The sequence below is a fragment of the Clytia hemisphaerica genome, unplaced genomic scaffold, assembly GCF_902728285.1.
Source record: "Clytia hemisphaerica strain Z4C2 unplaced genomic scaffold, Clytia hemisphaerica genome assembly, whole genome shotgun sequence".
NCBI classification, from domain to species: Eukaryota; Metazoa; Cnidaria; class Hydrozoa; order Leptothecata; family Clytiidae; genus Clytia; species Clytia hemisphaerica.
The window spans coordinates 302043-318529 of NW_027103311.1; the positions used below are offsets into that span (position 1 = coordinate 302043).

Here is a 16487-nt window from a genome sequence, read left to right on the forward strand (position 1 = left end):
GTACCTGGCACAGGTCAAGAGGACATAAAAAGATTTTCCTTAAAAGCCAGTTATCACGTGGTCAAATTTTCAGGGTAGGCCAATAGCCGATTTTAGGTGTACCAGTCAAATTTCCGCCATTTCGAAAGAAATTCATAAGTTATGAATTTTTTTTTGACTTAATCATTATCTAACTAAGCGAATAGTATAATTGTGCCAACGTTCATGGCCATAGCACATTTCTAAAGGATTTTATAGCATTTTATATTTTCAGAAAAGCTAAAATCGAAATTTTATCTATTTCGGGGTTTTTCCCTAAGTTTTAGTCCACGCTTGTGAATTTTAAGCCTCATCTTAGTAAAAATGACTTTTTTAACCACATTATTCGTTCTATTTGTGATCAAGAACTAAAAACAGAATAGAAAAAACCTCTTCCAGCTTTATTTTATTGCCTTTTAAAAAAATATACTTTTTTATCGATTTTTTAGCATTTTGCTCCATTTTTCAAAACATTTGATGACCTCATCAATTTTTGAGCTACCATTTTGGAAAATTTTTTGCACAATTTTGTTTATTATATGATGGACTATATATGTGGCAAGTTTCAGCATTATTGACTTTTCCAATCTCGAGAAATCGAGGGGGCGTGCCCCCCAGGGCACTACCAGACCTGAAATACCCCGGGGCAGATAGGGTTAAGGGAAAAAATTTTGACGAGAACTAATTTGCCAAAATAAGTTCTCGCCAAAATTAAAAAATTATTAACGTATTGAACAAGGCGTTATGTTGGATTTTTTTCCGTGTATAACCTTTTTCAGTTACTCTACTTTCCAAATTTGAGGTTATTGTGATAATTCGTTTAGGATTTATCGCTGGAGCTTTTTTCTGAAATCCACACCAAATATTTTGCAGACCAAATCTTTTTACAATGTTTATTTTCTTAATTTTAGATGTACTGCAGATGGTAATTGCTTGTTCAATTCCTGTTCAATCGTCTTGACTGGTGGTTCCGAAAAACTTAATCAAATTCTCCGTGCAGAAGTGTCACTGGAATTGTCAAGTAATATTGAGTTCTATGAGAATCACCAATTTCTGAAAAAGAAAATTGAGGAGAACAGTGAGCATAATGAAGCATTCATAACTGGGATGGCTTTCACCAATGAAGCAGCTGACAGTAAAAATCCTGTAAAGACTGAAGCCAAAACGTATAAGTGAAAATCGAAAATGGGGTTCTTTGATGGCAATGTTTGCTTTATCTTCTGTTGTGAACAGAAAAATAGTTTCGGTGTATCCGGAGACGTCAGATTTAAATTTCAAAATTTTCAATGGAACAATTGAACCAAGACAAGACAATGAATCATTTGAATCTGAAAGTAACAATAATAATGATATCATAATTATGTGGTCACGGATTGGAAATAATGTATCACTTAGTGAGGGAAGATACCAAGCAAACCATTTTGTACCTTTGCTTCAAAAAGATCAGGTTGATGTCTCATTCCAAACCAAAGATCGAAAGGCTGGTGCCAAGAAGAAGATCAAAACAACAACCAAACGAAAGTCTCTTGAAACTATAGTGATTGATAATGAAACACCACCTGCAAGCAAAACCATTAAATTGGACCCAAACCAAAATACTCGTAAGTTAAGAATTCTCAAAAAGAATTTTTATCTCTTACTGATTGTTTTTGTGATCTGTTCTCTTTGACATAAGAAAATAGTCATTGGTTTTGATTTCTTATGCGTTTGTTTTTGGCTTTTAAAAAAAGTTTGCTAAAAGTTGTTATAGTTTTGATAACCCATTTAATTAGGAAGTGTACTTTAGGGTTGACAAAGAGTCTCTGTGCTTCTCTTATTATTATATCAATTTTTTTATCAGGAGTTGGGACAAAAACCATCAAAACCAAGTCGAAACCACTGTCTGATTATTTTCTAAAATTTGGACATAAACCATCCTTGATCAATAACAAAGAAAATCTTTCACCACAACCAAAAAATCCTCAGCCAGAAACTCTTCAACCAGGTGCTATGCAACCACAAATTCCACAACCACCACTTACTCAAGCAAAAAATCCTCTACCAGATCAAAACCATCCTCCTGATGATAACATTTCAATTAAACAACCTCAAGATATTGATATTGCAGATGTTTTCAAGATAAGAAACACTTTATCTCCTCGTGAAAAGATTGAGCTCAAATATAAAATTATTCAGCCATCTCAGACGTTTCACTTCCCGAAATCAGGGCAACTTATTTGCAAATTTACATGGCTGAAGAACTATGAACATCTTGTGTATTCACCAGCAAAAGATGCATTGTATTGCTTTGCTTGTGTAGTTAAGGGAGTTACTACCCGTAGCAACCTCACCAAAGAAAATGGTATGCGTTGTTGGAAAAAACATTTCCAAAATCAGCATGGGGCATTGGAAGATTTTAAGAATCTGACAGTTGCAATAAGAGATCCGAGTAAATCAATAGATGTAACTGCAAATAGACTTGTCTCAACGATAGTACAGAGGAACAGGGACATGATTCGACCAATAATTGCAACACTGATTTCTCTTGGAAAGTGTAATCTTGCAATCAGAGGCCACCGAGATGATTCTAAATACTACCTTGGTGAAAACACTTGTAAGTTACCCTTCCTTCCCTCTGTGCCTAATTTTTACATATTTTGACGAAAACTTTTCTCTATGACTGAAATTACACCTTTTTCACTTTGTTATGATGCAGGACCCATTTTATGATGTTTTTCCCAGACTTAGTTGTCACCCCTTGCTTATTACCCCCTTTACAATTATCCATTATCCATTTTCTGTATTCAAAATATGATACTTTTACATTTCAGCCAATTCTTGTGGAAACTTCTTGAGTATTTTGAAATTGGTGCTTGAGTTCGCTCCACCTTGTCTGAAAGAGCTTGTAATGAAGTGTCCCAAAAATGCAACGTACAAGTCCAAGACTATTCAAAACCAAATTATAGACGTGATTAAAGACTACATCCAAGGCAATATTGTCAAGAAGATCAAAGTGAAACGAGTATTCAGTGTTTTGGCAGACGAGGCAACAGACGTCAGCAATAAAGAACAGATGGCACTTGTTCTGCGGTATCTGAATCAGAATAACATTATAAAGGAAGAATTTGTGAATTTTATTCATTGTAAAACTGGTACAAGTGGCATGGCACTTTCACAAAATATTCTGGATGAAGTTAAAGCTTTAGGTTAGTATATTTTGTATGAGTACATCTTGGGGTGCACTAACGTAAAAAAATTAAATTTCAAGCTCGCACTATTTTTATTCAAAACTATTTGCAAAGAAAATATGCATTAGGAAAGATTCTTTAGGGGACAAATAAGTACCATTAGGGTCATTCATTGTACTTACCCTTCATTGTTTTGTTTTATCTCAGGACTCGACTTTGAAGACGTCAGAGGACAAGGTTATGATGGTGCTGGTGCTATGGCTGGGAATGAAAAAAGGTTGTGCAGCTAGGATATTAAAAATACATCGTTTGGCAGTCTATATCCATTGTTTTGCGCATCGATTGAATCTAAGCATCATGAAAGTTTCTAACATCACACTAACGTCTTCGATCATACCCGAGTGATAGCTGACTTTTTTTACTAATTCTCCCAAACGTGCAGAATACCTTGAGCACATCTTCTCTGAGCTGGACGGAGTTCTCAGAAAACTTATCAATATTTGCCGTACCAGGTATGTATATTGTTTGCATGGTATATTACTTTTTACTCAATGGCAATGATTTAAGAAGCCTATCAACCTTTCTTTTTTTATACGGCAACCTTTGTGGTCTTTCGAAAAATATGTTTGCATCAATATTTGATAGTTGACAGAATGAATGAATAGTTTCAAATTGCATGCAACTTTAAAAATCTATCATGTTTATTCTATTTAAGATGGGTAGCACGGATTCTTGGTATCAACCGCATCGTTGAAAGCTATCTTCAAGTGCACAAAACTTTTTCTGAAATTGCAAAATCGGGTGCTACGTTTCAAGGTGTAAAATGGGACGCAAAAACACAAACTAAAGCAAACGGTTGCCGGGCGAAGATGGAGACTTTTGCTTGGCTTGTTGCCCTTGTCATTACCCTTGTCATTACGAAAAACATTTTCTTCTACATCGATTCAATCACGACTGGTTTGCAAGGTAACTACTAGTATGTTTATGTAAAAACGATTATTTGCTAGAAGTATGGGGCACGTCGTTAAACTTTGGTTATTGTATGGTAATAGCAAAGTTCGGAGGGGGTTGCTACCCTCTCCCTTTCTTCGCAGTTTTTCGCTCCCTCTAGCGAAAATTTTCAACCCCCTACCTCTTTGGTAATTTTGGGAAGTTGCTACCCTTATAAAAGGGGGTGAGAACTTATGCTATAGTAGTAATCAAATTCCATTCATTTCCAAGTTCTCGAAATAACTACTAGTTGCTAATTTTTTCATCCTTTCTTTTTTCTCTCCTAACAGCTACTTCGTTGGCCATCGTCGAGGCTTATTTAGAAATAACTAATGTCATCGAAACTTTAGAAGGAGTCAAACTTAATCTCGAGTGTGTCAATGAGGTGAATTTTCTGGTCTGTAAAATTTATCAAATTTCGCGATTTTCATAATAAAGAGTATTGAGCTCAAATTTAAACGTATAAACAAGTTCGGAATTTTGTGTAATTGATTTAATGTGAAAATATAACCTTTTAACTCAAGTTTAGGGCAAACTCTTTTGTTAAAACTATCAAAAACCGCGAGAAAACGACCACTTAAGTAAGGTCCCAAAATTGCTGTTTATCAAAAAAAGCAACGACTCGGCCGAGAGTTAAGGGTTAAAAACAACTGCTTAGGGTGGCCTGCACATAGGGGCACCTGATCTAGGGTCGGGGCTAATTTTAAGGCTTAAATATTTTCTTCAGGAAGTTATTTTGTCCAAGGAAATTTCGAAGTCCAGACTTTGATCTCCTGTTATTCAAGATAGGGAAAATGAAAGAATAGCCCCGACCCACGGTTCGGTCCGCAATTTATCTGGCTTTCAAGAAAATCTAAAATGGCTTTTTGATAACCAATACAATCGCTGCATTTGCAGGTTCAGTGGGACCCATTACTCTGCTAAAGAAAATTCATTGGATTCGAGGAAACATCAAAATTACAGACCAGACAAAGAATTATGTAATGCCCTCTACAAGCCGCTGTGATTGGCTGATCGGGAAAAAGACGCGGAATCTGATTGGCGTAGAAAAAAGTGAATTTTTTTAAGAAGGAGGCGGGGAAGAAAAAACAGGCGAAATGTCCCAAAATGAACTTCAAAAACCAAGAAACTTTCAAAAATTGAAAAGAAAGAAATAAATTTTATTCTTCTTGTGAAATATTTTATAGGTCATTCATAGGACAGGGATGTATCTAAACTAGAAGGACTAGATATAAGATTTAGAACAACAAAACAAGGTGACTTTTTGAAACACGATGCACAATATATTTTAAACTTTCTGTTGATCAGACATAAAAAATCCAGAAAGAAATGACTCCAAAACCATCTGAAATCCATTTTTTCCACATCCTGAAGAAGAAAAAGAAAGAATATAAAAAAATCTAATATAAGTCAAGGTTTGTGTCATCATTCCTTAGAGATAAAGAAGACACTTTCAGTGAGACAGGGATGGTTAGCATAAATACCCATCTTTTACTTCCATTCTCTATTTAGACCATACATAATAGCATAACATAGCATTTTAATCTACTTTCTGCCAGAACAGGGATATTATGCTCATCTGTAGTGAAGTGAGTGAAGGGGGTTTAGCATTTGCCAGCAAATAATAATGAGCTGAGTCAGGCTGGATTCTCCATGAATTTCGACCAATTTTGAGGTGGTAGAAGTTTCACAACTTCTTCTTCAGTTGGCAATGAAAAAATGCTCTTGCTCTTGTCATCTGCGACTTGAATAATATCAAGAATCCACAATTAATAAAAGTTAACCAACCTTTGTTTTATTGCAGTTGAGCTCCAGCACGCATTTCAAATTCAAAAACATCTCAAACCTGAAGAAAGCTTGGTTTTTCTTCTTCCCATCTTCTTCGTTCTTTTCACTAACATCTTTATCATCATTAACAACACCAAAAAAATCTGGAGCTTTTTTGGAGAATATATAAAGAATTGTAAACAACAAAGAAGTGAATAAAAATCAAAACTGAAGCTATAACTCTGGGCAAAAATATGCCCTCCCAATAAACTTGTGCATCCGAAATACAGTATTACGATGTGAGTCCTGATTATAAATCATAATTCTTTGAAAGAAAATATAAGAGTCCTTCCCCTCTCAAGAAAAAAGATTTCATTGATTTCGAAAGATCAAGAGACAAATAACATTTTCCAGACTGTCCAGATTGAACGTACTTACTATAATAAATTGTTTCAAAACATTCGAAAACACTTGCGCGCTCGTGTGAACACTCAAAAACATTCGATTTTCAAAGCGCTGTTTACATTTGAAAATTCGAATGTATTTTCGGCGTAAAGCTCTGTTTAGACTTAAACACGGAAAAAACTACAGACTCACAAATTTCACCTCATTGATTTCCTCGAGATCTCAACAAATACCATAAAAAATGGTATACCGAAGCTGTCGAGCTGGCTGCAAAGATTGGAATCAATCCGAAGTGTCCTCGTGTTGTTTGTGGTGTTAGCATGAATCGAGATAGTACACCTTCCAACACCGAAGAAGAATACTTCAGGAGAACAATCACCATTAGATGCCTAAACGAGGTATTTCATTGGTTTAGCTATTTGGTTTCAAAGAAAATGAAAATTGCCTGATTATAGAATGGTTGAATTCTCCTCTCTTAACAACAAATTTGTATTTTCCAAATTGAGCAATTATTCCCGTTTGTAGAGGTGAATATGATTATGTTAGGGGAGTATATGATTAATAATATCTATCACCTTTATTGTTTTCAGGTTATAAATGATTTACGAGCACGTGTGAACAGCTTTTTGGTATCTTCTTTGTTTTTTTTCTCAGATAAAATTGACGCTGAATCGCTAATTGGTTTTATTTCGACAACAGATGTCGACTCTGACATAGAGCCCCCTAAAAAGCGTGCTCGAAAACTATGGCTCAACAGCCCGCAACGCAGAGATCGTACAAATTCTACTTGAACGCCTCGTACAAAACGGTGAGAGCAATTTCGATGGTCTTTGTAATTTAGATATGTGGCTTTAGAGGAAAACCGTAACTGAGATTTTGTCCTCTCGAAATGGTGCTTCATTCCCAAATAAGAATATTTTATTTCAGTTTCCTCAAATGACGTAGATGCATCAACAACGTCAATAACAGCTACTAGTGGAATGTCTACACAAAATGGTAAGTGAATACTTGTTTATTTATTAATTTTGTGAAGGCTGTTAGTGAGCTCTGATTGACCCAATTTGAGGCAAAACAAAGTCACTTGTGGTCTGGAAAATTGACATAAGGTTTTTTCCCCTTGTCAGCGAACGAAAGCCCTGTCAAGGAAAAGGTGGACATTAAATACCCAAAACAGTTCAAGCTTGATCGTATCAATGATCCCGAATATTGGCAATTGGTGCGTGCATTTATCCAATACAACCTTGGGTTTAGAACACTGAACGACGCCGTTGCCTTCTCATTGTTCCAAACGTACGATAAGTTTAAAGCCTCTATGAACAGCCCAAGACCACCAACGACAGTCGACCCAAAGATCGACGCGTCGCTAATCGTAATCAACAAAGTAAGTCCATATTTCGACTTGTCTGGATTCTTGACAAAGTATCCGCCGTGCGTCCAAGCTATCGAACGTTTGCGCAAGAAAATTGGCGTCAGATACAATACACCGTTTAGGAGTGTCGACTGCGCACGCGTCAATACAATTTTCCATTGTTGGACCTACCGGGAGGTCCTTTAATTTGACCGTTGTCCGTTCGTCTGTTACAAGCTTTTCTCGGGATTGGCTCATTAGTTTTTTTTTATTTTTTGCACAATGATAAAAAATAGCAATGCCTGAAAAGTGACGGAGCCCGATTTTTGAACAAAAATTTTGGGGGGCAAATTTGGGCCAAAAACTACCTAAAAATAAGGTTTTTCGGACTTTGTGCAAAATTGCTTCATTAGTTTTTCCTGATTTTTGGTAGAAAGATAGAGTGCAAAGTACCCTAAAATGTGGCTGAAGTAATTTTTCTTGGAAAATTTTTTTTCGTCGTAAAATACGGATTTTCGCAAATTTGGGCCAAAAAATACCTAAAAATAAGGTTTTTTGGACTTGGTGCAAAATTGCTTCATTAGTTTTTCCTGATTTTTGGCAGAAAGATAGAGTGCAAGGTGCCCTAAAATGTGGCTGAAGTAATTTTTCTCGGAAAATTTTTTTTCGTCGTAAAATACGGATGTTCGTTTTTTGGGGAAATTCCCTTTTACCATTTTCCTGTTAGCAGCTTTTCTCGGGATTGGCTCATTAGTTTTTTTCAATTTTTTGCACAATGATACAAAATAGCAATGCCTAAAAAGTGACGGAGCCCGATTTTTGAAAAAAAATTTTTGGGGGCAAATTTGGGCCAAAAACTACCTAAAAATAAGGTTTTTTGGACTTGGTGCAAAATTGCTTCATTAGTTTTTCCTGATTTTATGCATAAAGATGGAGCAAGGTTCTCTAAAAAGTGGCTGAAGCAGTTTTTTTCGGAAATTTTTTTTTGGCCGTAAAAATCGGATTTTCTTATTCGGGGAAATTCCCTTATATCATTTTTAGGGAAAAAGAGCATTTCTTGCGATTGGATTGATATTTTTTTCTGAATTTTTGCACTTTGATGTAAAATGGTAATATTTAAACTCTGATGAAGCCTGATTTTCACAAAATAATTTATTTGAGCAAATTTGGGCCAAAAAGTGCCTAAAAATGGGATTTTTGGACTTTGTGTGAAATTGCTTCATTAGTTTTTTCTGATTTTTTGGACAAAGATGAAGGGCAAGGTTCTTTAAAACGCGACTGAAGTAGTTTTTTTTGGAAAATTTATTTTGGCCGTAAAATCGGATTTTGTTATTTGGGGAAATTCCCTTTTGTCATATTTAGGGAAAATGAGCATTTCTCGAGATTGGCTTGGTATTTTTTTCTTATTTTTTGTATAGTGGTAATTTGGGTAAAAAAGTGCCTAATGTTTGTTTGTTTTTAGACTTTTTTGACTAATTTGAGCTCTGATACTCACGGTAATCTATTCAAGCTGCTCACTACACTTTCTTATTCCCTTTTATTTGTCCTATTTTTTTCTGATTTTGATCGACAGGTAGGTCCATTCAGCATGTTGCTTGTTTTGATTTTAGCGATCACGGAAAATTCACTCTCCTCCGTAAAAAAACGGTAGGTAAACATCTGGTTCTCATAAGGAAACATAGCAGAAAAACGGTAGGTAAAGAACTCCTTTTAATCATAACTTCTTTTCCTCTTGATGAATTTTTGTGAAATTCTCAGGAGAGACTTATAAAATTATCATTGATATCATGTTCAAATATCTAAATCATTCTCTTTATAGGAGAGAAAAAAATTCACAATGTTTACATTCCTCTAACCTTTCACAGTACTAAAGTGCACATTTTACCTCTGCATGGAGTACCGTGAAGATAGCGAGACTCCTAAACGGTGTATTCTTCAATTTTGTAAATATTCATTCTTGGACATTTAATGTTTAACTAGCTGTCTACAGTGAAGTAGTTCTTACAAGAATCAAAGTCTACGTCTATATCTAGTGGCTCTTCTTTTTTACTTATGATCTTGTGACGGAACATTTATGCTCTTACACGAAAACTTATTTAGAATCTTACTTAGTATGGACGATTTTACCGGTGTAACGGTCTACTCTATAAAAAGTCTCATAAAATCAACGGTCTTCTTTATGGTCTAACGGTCTATAGGATGGTCTTCGTTTGAGTTATTTTTTAGTTAAATCTTTAAGATTTTAATGGATAGTTTTTGCATGGATTTTCTTTTTCTGGATGCTTTCATGATATCTAAAGAATATACATACATAAGACTTGGAAATTCATTCATATTCCTTTAAATCTCAAATCGGACGGTCTGACGGTCTACTCTATAGAAACTCTCATAAAATCAACGGTCTTCTATATGGTCTTCTAACGGTCTACAGTATGGTCTTCACTTTCGAATGAAATTAGTTAAAAGATTCTGAGTAGAGACTTTAGATGTTCAGAAAAGTTTTTCATTTTCTCCTAGCCCTACGATCTCAAATCGGACGGTCTGACGATCTACTCTATAGAAACTCCCATAAAATCAACGGTCTTCTATATGGTCTAACGGTCTACAGTATGGACTTCACTTTCAGAACACAATATTCTGAAATTAAGACTGGGAAGTTTTGAAAAAATTACACGTTGCTTTGATTTCTAAGAATTTTAGCGTTTTACTTGGTATATAATGGATTTTTTGTAAATTCGGACCATAATATTTTGTCATAGTTTAGCAGGAGGACACTCTCTAGAATTATTGAAAACTTTCCTTTTGGTAGAGATGGCAGATTTGAAACGTCAAAAAGAATGAGGAAATGTTCGACAAAAACTGCACATGTTTTAGTCAGTACACTATGGAGAACCTATATGGAGCGAAAAAAAAGGTAATTTTGAATATTTGACGCATTTGACGCAGGCTCTATTGATGCGATTTTGATATAGGAGTATTTCGTTATGTTTCTGCATTAATTTTAGACCAACATTTCACTAATACAATGTTTTTTTAAATTTCAGAACCTGAGGTGATTGTCATTTCTTCAGACAATGAAGGATGTAGCGGCAAAGACGAAACGTTCGTTAAAAGAAAGGTTTCCAAGAGAATAATCGAAGTGAAGATAGAAATTGAAGATATTTTTTCAAAGAAAAAGAAAAAGAAAACTTTAAAATGAAACAAAAAGGATGTTTTCGTTGTCCCTGAACAACTTTTTTCTGGCGTTTTCGAGTCTTTTGTGTTATTGATCCTGATTGTTGGGAGCTTCGATATATCCAATGTTTCTGTAATTTTAGAGAGAGCATTTATTGATGGAGTCTCGTTCGTTAATTTTTCAATTACTTTTTTTCCTTTTGATGCGACATCTCTAGATTGAAACTTTTGATAGTGGACCCGCGCTACAAATGAAGTATGTTTTTGGTCCTGGGAAAGAACATGCTGGTCTTCGACTGTTAATTTCGCTGCGCTTTCCGTTTCAATGATCTGTTGGTATCTAGTTGGATTGATTTACTTTCCAATAGCTTGAAAAACTAACCCGCCAAAGACGTCACTAAGACGTGAAAGTTGCGTTCCGTTTCTTGTAACTAGAAGATAGTCACATGTCGGATTCATCCTTGGTCCAATACATTTGATGTATCTAAGGCTTGTTTTGTAAAAATTAACGTGTTAAATCCGTATTTGTATTTTTCCATAGTTTTGAAAACTGTTTGGTCGATCATTCCATTTGGTCAACATTCTCTATCATTTCTACAGTCAGATATTGAAATGTCATAGGTCTAGTAGCTTTTACCATAAGGAACAGGAAAGAAACCCAGTACAAAATGACAGATCGTGTGACGATGGATGAAAGTCTTTAGTGGAGGTACTAAGTAAAATTTGAGTAAATCTTTCGGCATGATGAGGGATAACTGACTGCATATCTTCTAGGCTTGCCCAGCAATGAATTTGAACCGACACAATAATCTACGATGGTTAGTGGTATATCCCACTCAGGGTAGCAATCTTGACAGCAAAATTTCAAGAATTTCAAAACTCTGCAACTAACTTGACTTGACTGTTTATAGCTTTTTGAGCAACCGACGGCACTACACAGCCAGGATTTAAAGGAAATGTCAAATGAACAGTCTCGATTAAAAGATGGTATATCGGTAGTCCTGCTGCGCTTCGTTCTTGTTAGGGTTCTAGATATCACAACCTGTTTCGGTAAAACATCCTCCACATTTGGCTTTGCGTCAAAAAAATAAAACCGCCCATGTCTCTGATAAACATGCTTCCTGCAACCACGTTGTGTTTGGTACGATTCACTGTCACTTCTTTTTACAGGACAATTAAACAACCTATCTTTATCTGGAACCAAACTCAAGCATTTTGGCTTTGAAGCAGCTCCTATAGCATCTTTCCATATTTTCTTTGGCATTCCTTTTCCACGCACAATATACAAATAAAACCAATGTCGACCGAATCCATCCGTTTGAAAAGAAAATTGCATAAAGTTTCAAAGCGTAGCAAAAACACCCTGATTTGTATTCAAAACAAAGAAATTCCGGGGATAGTCAATCAGAGTCAATCGCTTATTAATTTTGAATATGAATTAGCATAATTAAGCAAAATTCAAATTTGAACCAATCTCTACCCAATAAACGAGTCGGCCGGTTGTACCCCCGGGCTTTCTTTAAAAAGAAATTATAAGAACGAAAATGTTTTTTTAAAAAGGAGACCCCCTTGAATTTCGAAAATTCCAGCTTGAATTACTAGTTTCAGCTTTTTAAAACGGAGGTACTTGATGGGAAATTTCTTATAGATAAATGGGAACTACAAAGTCAACTAAAACCCCCTAATTCTTTCAAGCAATCAAGTTTTTAATATGAGGCTATTAAAACATTCAGGGTGTCAAAAGATAAAATGAAGTTTTTTAGAAGAACATATTTCAAAACAGTCTTAATTCGTCCCCTTTTCGGTCAGTAAAATGTTCACTCAACATAAACGGAGTAACGTTAGGTAAAATACTTTTATTCAAAGATTTTCTTATAAATGACAATAACTTTTAGAGGAACGAAAATGACCTCATTAGATGCTCTCAAAGGACCGTTTATTTTCTTTCGATTTCTAGTAAAAAAGGATAAAGATCATAAAGTCCTTAATTGAAACACAGAAACAACTTTGTAACAATTTAATTGAATACGGCTGCGTTTAGACCAACTGGTATTTGTGATTTGGCATTTGCTCATGAGGGACTCGATTTTAATAGCTTTTCCATTGTATTTTCTGTCGTGGTATTTAAGGAATCGTCTTTTTAGAGTCATTACTGAAAAGGCGATTCCCTCAAGTTCAACTTTGACAGATCAAACAGTGAAAAGCATGGAATTTCTCAAAAACTGCAGTCATTAAGACTGAAACTTTTTGCCGTAGGGCTAGGCTATGGCAAATCTTGCAAATTTTACAATCTATAGAAAGAACTGAATAAAAAACGTGCAAATACTTTAAAAAATCAAAAATGTCATTTTTTCTCTTTGTTTTGGTTCCTTTGTTTGATTTGAAATGCCAGAAAAGGGGATTCCTTTGCTCAAAATGGCATTTCAAATGCCAACGAAATGCCAACACGCTGGCATCATTAGGCATTTGACAAACCGAACAATTGCGCGGAACAATAGAATTCAAAAGAATACTGCAAGCAATTACAAATGCCAGGCTGGTCTAAACGCAGCCTACCAAAGCAAATATACTACAATCTCCTTTGAGACGCATTGTACCTTTTAAAGTATTCCCATCCATAAAAATGGCAGATATACATTTTGGAAATTAAAAAAAAACAGTTGATTTTGACTTGAGCGAAAGGAACATAATTATTATGAAACGTATATAACCTTATCCAAAAAAATGCAAAGTATTAAGTGGTGTGCCACAAGGAAGCGTCTTGCGTCCATTACTTTTTGTGATCTATATAAATGGTCTACCTGAAATTACTAGGTCAGAAATGTTCCTCTTTGCCGACGATACCAATGTTCTTGACGAAATAAATAGCATCCAGGACGCAATCAGACTACAGCAAGACATCGACGCAATGGAAAAATGGTCCAAAGATTGGCTTCTAAGATTCCATCCAGAAAAGTGTCACACCTATCACGTTGATCTACACCACAAGGCGCTTCTTTCCAGCTATGTTTGACATTTTGAAAATGAGTTGAACTGGTTCACTTTTTCTTTTTCTTTTTATCTGCCATATGGAGAGAGGCTCTGTGGAAAATGATGAAGCGAATCGGCGTCAACGAAACTGTAATTGAGGTGATCAAAAACATGTACGAGAAGACCCAATGTGCTGTCAACGTAGATGGTAAATTAACCAACTGGTTTGAAGTGACAGTAGGTGTTAGACAGGGATACTTGCTATCACCCACGCTCAACCTATTCCTGGAGTTTGTGATGGATGAGCTCCAAGAACTACAAGAGGCAACAATCCTTAACAATGGGTTGTGTATTGATGTTCGCTACGCAGATGATACCACCTTGATAGCATCTGTCTATGAGAAACTTCAACTCTCCACGAATCAACTACAGGACGCCTGTTTGAAATACGGTATGAAAATCAATATGCAAAGCCATCACAGCCAGCCCTCAGCAAGTTGTAATCGACAATAAAAATGTTGAGACTGTTCAAGACTTCATATACGGCGCGGAAACCTGGTCTCTAACAAAGCTTGACGAAAACAAGCTCTCAGTATTCGAAAACAATTGTATTCGCTTAATACTGGGGATCAGACTCCAAGACCGGATATCACTCAAACGGCTAAGTAAGAGAGCAAAGCTCAAAATGCCGATTGTCTATATGATCAAAAAGAGACGCTTGTCTTGGTTTGGGCATGTAGCAAGACTTGAGGAAAGTCTAGCTAAAATATGTTTGAAAAATGAATTCCAAAGCACACGAAGAAGAGGTAGACCTGCAAAAATACACAGGTCTTCCATTAGCAACGGCCGAACGATACGAACGTGATAGAACCAGATGGCGAGAGAAAGTACACAAGTGGGCGAAGCCTCAACCAGAGGTGTGCTGATAAGTCAAGTCAAGTCAATCGTCGGATTAATAAACAGAAGTTTCGATTTCCTTTCACCGGAAATGCTCCGTACACTTTTCATAGCATTCGTACGACCTCACCTTGAGTATGCACGAGCTGTTTGGTGTCCAAGGCTCATCAAGCATATTAACGCAATCGAAAATGTCCATCGAAGAGCCACAAGACTCGTAAGAGGTTACAGGAACCATACATATGAAGAACGTCTACGGATTTTGAATCTACAAAGTCTTAAAACAAGGCGTAAAATCGGGGACATGGTGGGAATATATAAGCATCTAAATGTTTATGATAAATCCGCCACCTCAAAGAAATACTTTCTTCGTAATCGACATCAACGCAAGCATAACCAGGAGCTACGGAGGAACTTTGCCAATGATGGAATGAGAGGATATCAAACTAACTCGCTTTATTACCGAGGAATTGATGCATGGAATAGTTTGGGCGTCAAGATCGTGAATGCCCCATCTGTCAGTAAGTTCAAAGAAGAACTTGCGATGGAATGGGAAAATAAGCTTTATAAATTGTAATTATAAAAGATTGTTTCATAGAGGTCAATAGACCTGAGAAATATACTTCTATAAATTAAATTAAATTGGTATTTTCGGGAATTTGATTCCAAGGTAAGCTTCCACGAAATAAAAAGGATTGTGTTCCGAAACGATGGGAGGTAGCCTTGGGTATTGACATCAAGACTTTGTTTCGCAAATCAAACTTAATTGATTTATAGACCTGCTGCATGAATTCAGGATTTAATTTTTTCTCCGATTTGAAAACCTCACAAAGCGAAGATGAATTTCATGGACCGTTTTGCCCTTGGTGCTCTGTAACAGAGATTCATAGTTTTCTTGGAAATCACGTAATAATACAAGTAATATTCTCAGAGCACGCTTTTGGACTTTAGTGATTTCCTCATATGTAGTCTTGTTACAGAACATCCAAATGATCGGCGCGTAATTCGAAGAGCAAAACATAACATAAGCATCTATATATTAATAGCCGTAGTCTGTGTGTATGTTTGTTGGTTCGTTTTTTGTGTGTCACTTTCGTTTTCGAAAGCAATGTTTTTTTTTGTTCTCGATAAGTTTGTTTTGATTGACGGATCTAGACAGGTACGAGCCGGGAAGTATCTTATCCATTTGGTGGACTAACTTTCTTGGGATTTTTCTTGTTCCTTATGGTAATAAGAATATTTTAAGCTTCTGGGCCACCCGGATTTCTCAGCTGGGTATCCATAATGGCCGATTTTTGGTCATGTGACCCCCATAGGCAAAACTGAAAATTATCAACCCAAATATAGGCATATCATATATCAATCGATCGGAAATTTGATACTGATTAATTTTGAGATACAAAGTTGGGTCTGAAAACTTTCCTATCTCGAGATTTAAATCTCTTTCGTTTTCTAAGGTTTGATTGCAGTTGTAGGCGGGCTTTCGTGGAGTAAGGCAATTCTTTTAGTCATATCTCAAGAAATATGCTTTTAAACATATCAAAACTTTATGTGCTCCTAGAAAAGGCATTCAAAATTGTTTGTGCAGATTTTCAATAAGTTTGCAGTAAAAATATGTATTTTACAGACCAGAGTACAATTTCCTTACCGTCGAAAAAAGATCTTTTCTCTCAAAATTGGCCTTTTTGTCTGAAATGAATGAGCGAAATGTTTCCCAATAAGGTTTAGAGCCAATCACTTCTTCGTAATCT

At 35.9% G+C, this 16487-nt stretch overlaps 1 protein-coding gene across 1 annotated transcript; it reads left to right on the plus strand.

The window, feature by feature from the left end:
* The first annotated feature begins 13959 nt into the window (after window positions 1-13959).
* On the plus strand, window positions 13960-14352 carry LOC136813302 (uncharacterized). The gene has a single exon (XM_067069820.1). It carries the CDS (start codon window positions 13960-13962, stop codon window positions 14350-14352), a length of 393 nt encoding a protein of 130 aa, XP_066925921.1.
* Window positions 14353-16487: the final 2135 nt, after the last annotated feature.